Source organism: Palaemon carinicauda, chromosome 40, assembly GCF_036898095.1.
Source record: "Palaemon carinicauda isolate YSFRI2023 chromosome 40, ASM3689809v2, whole genome shotgun sequence".
NCBI lineage: Eukaryota > Metazoa > Arthropoda > Malacostraca > Decapoda > Palaemonidae > Palaemon > Palaemon carinicauda.
The window spans coordinates 36,815,179-36,825,178 of NC_090764.1; the positions used below are offsets into that span (position 1 = coordinate 36,815,179).

Here is a 10,000-nt window from a genome sequence, read left to right on the forward strand (position 1 = left end):
TAATACATTTGGGATTACGTCTGGGGGTACGTTTCATCTAAATGGGATCCCAAAGGAACGTGCAATCAGAAAATTATAAGAAATTTCCTCAAAATTTTCATTCATTCGATGGGAGACGAAATGTCAGATTCTTTGTCTCCCACTTATAGAAGTATCCATGTAATGATGGCATAAATCATCATTAATATTAATTTTCTATACGTCTCCTTAAAGTATTACCCAAAGGAAAAATGTAACATTTCCCTGCCTTGTTTTTCTCTTTAAAGGCTTCTAAAGAGAATTTAAAAAGACCTAAAAGACTTGATTTTCTTATTTATTATATTTATAACAGTACTCTTGGGTCTTCTTATCTATTCAATTTATAAAATTTGGGGCCATATGACTCGGCTCTCAGAGAGATCTTATCTTTTACTAAACTTGCAAGGTTTTTAGTTCTCCTTGCCTGGTTATAAACGTTTCCTATTTGGCTTTTAATTCATCTAATATACTTTTAAACAGAACTTAACGGACTTTTGGTTCTTGCGCGCTTTTAAGCGCATTCTACTAGACACTCGGTACGCATTTATACGCTTTATATACTTTCCATCAAAAAGTAGTGATTACAGTTCTATATTTATGCTTTTAAACAGAACTCAGGAAATTTTCGTTCTAGATACGTACTTTTACACCGAACTTCAAAAACCGTCTGTTCTCCTCACATGGTTTTAAACGGAACTAAGTATTTTCGAACAGAATCTACGGAACTTTTGTTTATTCTTGTAAGCACTCAAACTGAAATACATTAAAGAAATTTAGGTTTCCGATATATACTTTTAAATAGATCCTCCGGAACTTTCTATTTTTCTTAACATGCTTTTAAACAAATGAGAATGTAGTTTTTGTTTACATTACATACATTTAATCATCTTCCTTAAAAAGTTTATAAACATAAATTTAATTTTTTTTTCTGTTCTGGTCCCAAACTTTTAAATAGAACCTAGAGAACATAAGTTCTCTTTACAAAAGCTTATAAGACAAAACTGAGAAAAAATCTGTTTCCGTTACACACTTTTAAACAAAACCTGAAGAACTTATGGATTTCTTTGTATGCTTTTAAACAGAACCAAGACTTCTGTTTCTATTACATATTCATAAAAAGACGTTACAGAAAAGTTTATAAAACGATTTGAAGAATATTTTATTCCGGTTATAAACTTTTTTGCTAAACCTACAAAATATCGCTTATACTTTTATCTTTAAAAAAAGAAGACCGATCCCCATTGACTACTTCCGGTCCTTCTTGGACGCTTTCAAACAGAATTAAGGATTTTTTTTTTTTTTCACGTGACATACTTTATACATGATTTTATATGTTTCCATTCTATATTCATAACAACTATGATGATTTCATTTCCACATACTCTTAAACAGAATTAAGGAAATTATCATTCCGGACACATACATTAAAGTTTCAGTTACATACTCATAATCAACACCTACACTACTTTTCGTTCTCCTTATAAGCTTTTAAACAGAGCTAAAAAAAATTCGCTTCCCACTAAATACTCTAATAGAACCTACACAATTATCTTTTCTTTATAATTTTAAACGCAGATTCTACGAACATATTTATCTCCACGTGCTTTTAAGGAGAAACTAGAGTAACTTTATTTTAGTTTACATAGTTTCTAAACAGAATCTGCTGATTTCATTTTCTCATTATGCTCAATAATGGGGTTTGTGCCAGACCTATAATAATTGCAGTTCCTACTCTTCTTTACTGTATACCTTTAAATTACAGGACTCTAGATTCCCAAATTTATCATTTAAACGAAACCTACGAACTTCTATCTCCATGTTAATACTTTCTAAGGTCCAATGTTTGACTGTAGGGACATTCTAAATGACAAAAAAAGTCTTAAGTTCCCTTCATAAAGGCCAAAGAACCAAAAATACAATAAGTGAATGCTTAGCGTTCCCCGCTCAGCATCACGAGAGAACACATGCAAGCAGCGGTAGTGGAAGTCTCGCTAATTGAAGTTTAATTAACCACGTCATCTAAAGCTTTCTATGGCATCCTTAGAAGGTGACTCACCCGTGCCACCAGTTCCACAGCCTGTACTGAAAGCCGTAGATGTGAGAGACGAATTCCATTGTCATTCTACCCTGTAGGATTTGCGTTGTATGTCCTACTGCATCAGAATATCCTATCGGATCAGGATATATTACTAGATCACAGTCGCTTGCTGCTTGATGGATTAGTGACAACTCACTTCCTGCTTTTTCAATTCTAGCAGTATATACACAATAAATCGTGTTAGTAGTTTTAAGACACAGAACGTTTCTAATTATTTTTGATAAAACATTTACATATATTTGCCACTGACATTTGTCCAGCCAAAACACAACACATACATATCTCTTCATTTATTAGAGGAAGTGCAAGGAGTTGACACTTCATTCTATTTGATTAGCATTGTGGATATACTTCCCCAAGCCATTAGAAAACGACTTATTACAAAGCTCTTGATCCTGTGATGCAAATCTCAGCCTTCAAGTCTGGTTAACTGCAGTTGACTTGGGTTGCCTCCCGACACGGCCGAAAGAAACGACCAACCACTATACTACTACTACTAACACTGCCCGACCCCTACAACCACTCATCCCATGAAAAGGGTGGTATCCCTTGCTCGCAAGTTCTCATTGTTTTTTCTCACGTTTTGTCTCTGTTCTCTTATTTAAATGGGAGAACGAGTCAGTCCGAAAACACTTCAGTCAAATAATACAATTTATATGAAATATGTAAAATGGATAAATGACTCCTCCTTGAAGAGCAAAGAGACGAAAACGGCGCCCAGTGTGGCAAAATATGGAAACTACTGCGGGCGAGATTAGAAGAAATTGGTGTTCATAGAGGCAATTTACGTTATAAGGGGCACTGGACGAGATACTGGGTACTGGGGGAAGTCGAAGGGAGTGGAAGAGGGTGGGTATGTCATTGGCCAGAGGGGTAATGAGGGTGTGTGACGGACGAGGGGAACACAACATAGGCTAATGACTGAGGGGAGATCTAGGAAGTCGTAACACATATGAACATCCACCCTAAGATTTTTGTTAAACATAGCCATGTGAATTAAAGTATTTTTTTTTACTATTTATCAACAATGACTATTCCTTCTGGGATGTTTTCCCACGTTTGGTTACCAACATACGAGAGTAAAAAATACATAAATAAAAAAGTAACAAAAGCTACAAAAAAGAAATAAAAATTAAATAAGTAACAAAAACTGAGCAAGATGACGGTAGTGAAATGGAGGAAAATTAATTGTGTTTAAATTTAAGACAGACATTACTGTAAAACAACATTAAATATTTTGTCTTCTTCTCGATATATATATATATATATATATATATATATATATATATATATATATATATATATATATATACATACATACATACATACATACATATATATATACATATATATATATATATATATGTGTGTGTGTGTGTGTGTGTGTGTGTGTGTGTGTATAAAGGGGATAAGAGTAGGATTTTTGCAGCAAATTTCCAAAGCGTAAGCACTGTTTATCTCTATGTTTTATATATGTTTTACATTCAGTTTTGATATAACAAGTAGGTTAAGATACACAATTAAAATCATGAAATACACTTTCAGACCAAAATTTGCATATTACATGCATCTATAAACAAAACTTGATTATATGCAAGTGAATGCATACATACATACATTATGAATACATTTAGAGTAAAGCAAAAATTAAGTTAAACTTGTTAAATTATGCAAAAAAGAATCCGTACAATTATTTTCGTAAGCGAGATGATACGAACAAAGTAAAAAAAAAAATAATAAAAAGAACAAAAGGATAAAAAAGGATAACAAGAGGGCTTGGGCTATGGCGTAATTGAACAAAGTTGCCTCAGCGTCAAATCTTTTCGGGACATCTGGACACCATAACATCTACTCGGACCTATTTATCTCCCTTCATTCCTTCTCCTTTATTCTTTTTTTTTTTTATCTATTCCCTTACTGGATTACCGTCCTTTTATAATTGCTTACTATTTCTCTCTATTTAATAGCCATTTACACATAATTTTTTATTATACGAATAAAGTCTGCTGTGTAGGGTATGTACGTTATATTATCATGGTTTGTCCTTAAGCATATATTCTTGAAGGAGATTTTAATCTTGTAACATCAGCAAATTGAAAAAATTAGATTTTGATCTTGTAACATCAGCAAATTAAAAAAAAATTAGATTTTAATCTTGTAACCTCAGCAAATTAAAAAAAAATGAGATTTTAATCTTGTAACATCAGCAAATAAAAACAAAAAATGAGATTTTAATCCTTTAACATCAGCAAATCTAAAATAAAATTGTCGAAGCTCAAGAACATATAAGCCCTTCAGAGAAACTGATTTGAAAGTGCCCAGGTAAGCCAATCAACAAACTGCAAAGAAACATTAAACAAACACAATCAAGGTGAAACATACAGACACATGATGCCAACAATCTTTTATTGTCCAATAACATTGAATCCCACGTTTTCTGCATCGACACTGAAGGCAAAAATAATGCTCTTCTCTCTCTCTCTCTCTCTCTCTCTCTCTCTCTCTCTCTCTCTCTCTCTCTCTCTCTCTCTCTCTCTCTCTCTCTCACATGGTCAAGAAAGCCGCCCACCCGTGGTCAAGCCCACCTTTGCAGATGCAAGGGAACAGTAAGAACGTTGTTGTCTTATCAGTGAAAGATCTTTCGTGCATGCTTTGTTTTGTAAACAGTTCAAACACGTGTTTTATACAATATAACAAACAGCTGAATGAATAACAGACGCATGCCACATATTGCGGAAGCTTCGTTTATAGATATTTTTCATAGTTAAACTCGTATATTACCACATATACATACCACAAGCACATAGAAGCACACACAGACACACATACATATACAGTGTATATATATATATATATATATATATATATATATATATATATATATATATATATACAGGGAGAGAGAGAGAGAGAGAGAGAGAGAGAGAGAGAGAGAGAGAGAGAGAGAGAGAGAGAGAGATCCATTATAGTTATATCCACCATATACGAATTATCAATAGCCAAATACACACATGGACATACGCATATATATATATATATATATATATATATATATATATATATATATATATATATATATATATATATATATATATATATATATATACAGTATATACATACATATAGACAGATCTTATAAGTTACTTGCACGAATTTTACACGTATTACAAATACTTTAGATGTGCTTATCACTATAAGATCTTGAACCACATGATAAATATATGAAGCAGATTCTATTTCCTTTCTTGGTATTCGAACCACGCAGAAAAATATATCTACATAATTCCCACGAGTCATAAGGGCATTCAAAGTGTTTGAGCTAAGAGGTCAGTGGGAATAGTAATTGTGTGTGTGTGTATATATATATATATATATATATATATATATATATATATATATATATATATATATATATATATATATATATATATATATACTGTATATATATATATATATTAGATATATATATATATATTTATATACATATATACATATATATACATATATATATATATATATATATATATATATATATATATATATATATATATATATATATATATATATGTATATATATACACACGCAGATATTCAGATGAATATTATATACCCATATATATAAATAGTAAATAAATATGCTTGTTTATATTCTTATATATATATATTCCTATATACATAGGATTTCCGTAACCTAAGGTTACATCTAGAAGAAAATCCTTTACCCAGCAATAAAGTGCCATTGATTTAACACTGAGAAAACAGTAAATCAATTATCACGTATTGTATTTTATGGTAAACTTGGTTATGAATACAAGGTATTTGTTGTCATTTACTTGTCACTAGAGACGAATTAAAGTGAAAAATGAATTAACACTTCACATTGCAATTATGGTAGTAGTTTCCTCAATAGTGAGCTAAGCTCAAAATAAATATTCTCCTGTTCAATTAAGTCTTTTAAATAATGTGCGTAAGAACTTGCATAACAACACTTCGGATTCTCTTTTCATAATTAATATTGTATTGGTGTATAATTGTCTATAGAAATATATATGAATCATCACATCACCAGACTTCACCTTTCCCAACTAATTCATCATCATCATCATCACCATCATCATCTCCTCTACACCTATTGACGCAAAGTGCCTCGGTTAAAGACATTATGATCGACTCAACTATTTATAACATTCACAATTTTCCGATGTTACATAAATCTATCATAAAAATGCAATCATTCACGTTGGAAAACCTTTAAAGACCATGGACTGGTAAAAGAAAATTACACCCATGAGGAAAAAATTGGCTCTAAGAAATTAACAAGGAAAGGTTACATTTATGATGGTTATCAATAAGTGAAAAACAATGCAAGTAAAAAAAAAATACAGAGGCATGTGTACTTTAAAGATGAAATACAACCCCGGAGAACATTACAGTTTTAAAGTAAAAATAATAAAAAATTGGCAGTGAGACGTACAACACAGTGGCATCTCGACAGAACGTAGAAGAGAGTAGCACGCACTGCATTTTGTTCTTTGAAGGACGAAAAATCTAAAGTAAAATTGTAATGTTGAAATATGCTTCAAAGATGTTGGTAAAACGACATTTTCCTACGATGATATATATCATGGTTTCTATTATTGGGTAAGAGGAAAAGTCACTTCGAGCAATTTTCGTTTTAAGCATAATATCCCAAGATCCTGGTGACAACCAGAATGGATGCAAACGTTCCAATAATGCCAGTATAAAATATGAAACATTTATCATGAATACTTTTAGTCTTTTTAGAAGCAAATACCTTTTACGAATATGTAACTATTTCAGGCAGCAATGGATGACATAATTTAAATGGTCCAATCACCGATATATAAAAAGATTTTTTTTTCTATTATCATGCAGCAACACATGCGTTTTAAAGTTTCAGGCATAAATAACCGAGATGATTTTTCAATGTTCCATGATGCAATAGATGGAATTATTTTCAGTGTTTCAAGCAACGATAAACTAAATTATATTTCAACGTTTCAGGTAGCAACAGATGACATGTTCTTGTAATATTTCAGAAAGCAATAAATGACAATTTTAGTGTTTCAGGCAGCAATAGATGACATGATTTTCAATGCTTCAGACAGCAATAAATGACAATTTTCAGCGTTTCAGGCAGCAATAGATGATATGATTTTCAATGCTTCAGACAGCAATAAATGACACTTTCTAGTGGTTGAGGCCGGAATAGATGACATGATTTTCAATGTTTCAGACAGCAATACAGGCAGAAATAGATGACCTGATTTTCAATGCTTCAGACAGCAATAAGTGACAATTTTCAGTGTTTCAGGCAGCAATAGATGACATGACTATCAAAACTTCAGACAGCAATAAATGACAATTTTCAAGCAATAGATGACATGACTATCAAAACTTCGGACAAAAATAAATGACAATTTTCAATGTTTCAGGCAGCAATAAATGACATGATTTTCAATGCTTCAGACAGCAATAAATGACAATTTCCAGTGTTTCAGGCAGCAATAGATGACATGATTTTCAATGCTTCACGCAGCAATAAATAGCATGATTTTCAATGCTTCAGACACTAATAATGGCATGATTTTTTATGGTTCGAACAACAGTAGATGACATTATTTTTAATGTTTTGAGCAGCAATAGATAAAAAAAATCGATTGTTCAGGCACCAAGAGATGATAATATGATTTCTTAATGTATCAGCCATCATTAAATAGCCAATTTTTGTATTATGTAACAGTGGATGACAATGATAATATGGTTTTCAAAAATTCATGCAGCATTAGGTGTTATAATTTTCAAAGATTTAGCAGCAATAGTTAACATTTTTCTAGCGCTTGAGGATGCATTACATGAAATGATTTCTAATATATCGGACAGAAATATGTCACAATAATTTAACGTCAGCAGGAAATACGGGAAATTATTTTCAGTACGCCAGGTGTCAATAAATTACACGATTTTAAATTTTTACTGCAGCAATAACTGACGATTTTCAGGGTCTTGGGAAGTAATATGACAGTTTTTCCCCTTTTTCAAGTATAAATACATCGCAAGATTCGTAATTTTTCAGGAAAAAATGGAATACAGACTTTTCAATGTTTCAGGCCGAAATAAACGAAATGATTTTCAATGTACCAGGCAGCAATATTTATCACTCTTTTCTATGTTTCATGCAGCAATGGCTGGCATTATTTTCAACGTTTCGGGCAGCAACAAATGGCATTGTTATTAAGGTTTTGGTCAGCAAAAGATAGCAAGATTCTTAATATTTTGACCAGCAATAGATACCACAATCTTTAGTATTTTAAGCAGCAATCGATGACATGAATTTCCATATTTCAATCAGCAGTATATGACATAATTTTCAATGCTTCGCAGCAACAGAAAACGTGATTTTCAGTGGTCAAGATTCGAGTAGATGACATGTTTTCCAGTGGTTTAGACTCGAGTAGATGACATGACTTTCAGTGGTCTAGACTAGAGTAGATGACATGTTTATCAGTGGTCAAGACTCGAGTAGATGACATGACTTTCAGTGGTCAAGACTCGAGTAGATGATATGACTTTTAGTGGTCTAAACTCGAGTAGATGACATGTTTTTCAGTGGTCTAGCCTCGAGTAGATGACATGACTTTCAGTGGTCAAGACTCGAGTAGATGACATGACTTTCAGTGGTTAAGACTCGAGTAGATGACATGTTTTTCAGTGGTCTAGCCTCGAGTAGATGACATGACTTTCAGTGGTCTAAACTCGAGTACATGACATGAATTTCAGTGGTCTAGCCTCGAGTAGATGACATAAATTTCAGTGGTTAAGACTCGAGTAGATGACATGATTTTCAGTGGTCAAGACTCGAGTAGATGACATGTTTCTCAGTGGTCTAGCCTCGAGTAGATGACATGACTTTCAGTGGTTAAGACTCGAGTAGATGACATGTTTTTCAGTGGTCTAGCCTCGAGTAGATGACATGACTTTCAGTGGTCTAAACTCGAGTACATGACATGAATTTCAGTGGTCTAGCCTCGAGTAGATGACATAAATTTCAGTGGTTAAGACTCGAGTAGATGACATGATTTTCAGTGGTCAAGACTCGAGTAGATGACATGTTTCTCAGTGGTCTAGCCTCGAGTAGATGACATGACTTTCAGTGGTCAAGACTCGAGTAGATGACATGTTTCTCAGTGGTCTAGCCTCGAGTAGATGACATGACTTTCAGTGGTTAAGACTCGAGTAGATGACATGTTTTTCAGTGGTCAAGACTCGAGTAGATGACATGATTTTCGGTGGTCTACACTCGAGTAGATGACATGTTTTTCAGTGGTCTAGACTCGAGTAGATGACATGTCTTTCAGTGGTCTAGACTCGAGTAGATGACATGACTTTCAGTGGTCTAAACTCGAGTAGGTGACATGTTTCTCAGTGGTCTAGACTCGAGTAGATGACATGACTTTCAGTGGTTAAGACTCGAGCAGATGACATGTTTTTCAGTGGCCTAGACTCGAGTAGATGATATGACTTTCATTAGTCTAGACTCGTGTACAAGACATGATTTTCAGTTTTTAAGATTCGAGTAGATGACATGTTTCTCAGTGGTCTACACTCGAGTAGATGACATGCCTTTCAGTGGTCTAGGCTCGAGTAGATGCATGTTTTTCAGTGGTTAAAACTCGAGTAGATGACATGATTTTTCAGAGGTCAAGACTCGAGTAGATAACATGATTTTCAGTGGAAAACTTGAGCAGATGACATGATTTTCAGTGACCAAGACTCGAGTAGATGACATGTTTTTCAGTGGTTAAGACTTGAGTAGATGACATGACTTTCAGTGGTCAAGACTCGAGTAGATGACATGATTCT

General features: G+C 33.2%; 1 protein-coding gene across 9 annotated transcripts in view; it reads right to left on the reverse strand.

The window, feature by feature from the left end:
* FER (tyrosine-protein kinase Fer) overlaps nt 1-10,000 on the reverse strand; it is a 195,288-nt gene that overhangs the window by 61,432 nt on the left and 123,856 nt on the right. For 2 of the 9 annotated variants that reach the window (XM_068363494.1, XM_068363492.1), the window contains exon 1: nt 2,075-2,574. The exons of 4 other annotated variants lie outside the window; for them this stretch is intronic. In XM_068363494.1, the coding sequence (XP_068219595.1) occupies nt 2,075-2,406 (332 nt within the window). In that variant the 5' untranslated portion in view covers nt 2,407-2,574. Of the gene's footprint in view, nt 1-2,074; nt 2,576-10,000 lie in introns of those variants that run through there. 3 more of the 9 variants (XM_068363491.1, XM_068363498.1, XM_068363497.1) reach the window with 3 other exon arrangements.